Below are 864 nucleotides of genomic sequence, written 5' to 3' on the forward strand. Positions count from 1 at the left end.
AGGATGAATATTTGAAAAAAAAAGTGTTTGTCTGAGGGAGGCATTAGTGTGGGGAATGGTATCCGCGCTACGGAGCACTGCAACACAACCCAAGGAAGGGTTGAGATATTNTTGATTGACAATGTTGTTGTTGTGTGTTTGGAGTGGGTGAGGATTTATTTTTGTTATTGGGTGTTCCTCTTTGGTGTTGGACCTTGAGGACATGATGGATATGATTGCAAGGAATACGAGGGGAAAAAAAGAAAAGAGATACCCTTTTCTATTGGTAAGCTGTTGCCTGTTCTTTTTTTTCCTTCTCTTGGGGTTTTAAAGACCTGGGAGAAGTTATTGCAGTGTGTATTATACCAATATATTCCTCTTGCTTCACAGGGTTGAATTGCTGACTCGAAAGGGTTGTAACTTGACGAGATGGAGCCTCCTACCAGGGGATCTTTTCAGGGTTTTTTTTGTGGTTGGCTATGACTGTGGTTTTGTTACCTTCTAGCTGCTGCTCTGCGGTGGTGTAACTCCTTCGGTGTGGTTTTTATTTTTCACTTGGGTTGTGTTTTCTTGCGCAAAGGGTGTGGTGCAAAATAAAATAAAGTTTATGTTGTTGTTTTTGTGAATAGTCAGTGTTGTTGATCTTTTTTGCTTTATTGCACAATGATGGCGATGATGAGAGGAGCAGCATTGACGAAATGCAGAGACGAAAGTGTGCGTTGTCTGTTGCACTGTCGCCTCTCTTGCAGTGGTTTTCTCTGGTGATTGAAGGGGAAAGGAGGGGAGATGGTGGACCTCACCAGGAGACCCTTTGTTAATGTTAACATTTTTCTGCATGATGGGAGGGAAAATTATCAAAAAACAAAAGATATTCTCACCCTGCAT

General features: G+C 41.8%; 1 protein-coding gene across 1 annotated transcript; it reads right to left on the bottom strand.

Annotated features, from left to right (window-relative positions):
* Positions 1-480: 480 nt before the first annotated feature.
* Positions 481-816, bottom strand: TM35_000391980 (uncharacterized protein; the record flags this gene model as incomplete). The annotated part of the gene is made up of 1 exon (XM_029029714.1): positions 481-816. One exon carries the CDS (start codon positions 814-816, stop codon positions 481-483), a length of 336 nt encoding a protein of 111 aa, XP_028879090.1.
* Between the last annotated feature and the right edge of the window lie 48 nt (positions 817-864).

Source organism: Trypanosoma theileri (assembly GCF_002087225.1).
Source record: "Trypanosoma theileri isolate Edinburgh chromosome Unknown TM35_Tth_39_V1, whole genome shotgun sequence".
Lineage (NCBI taxonomy): Eukaryota > Euglenozoa > Kinetoplastea > Trypanosomatida > Trypanosomatidae > Trypanosoma > Trypanosoma theileri.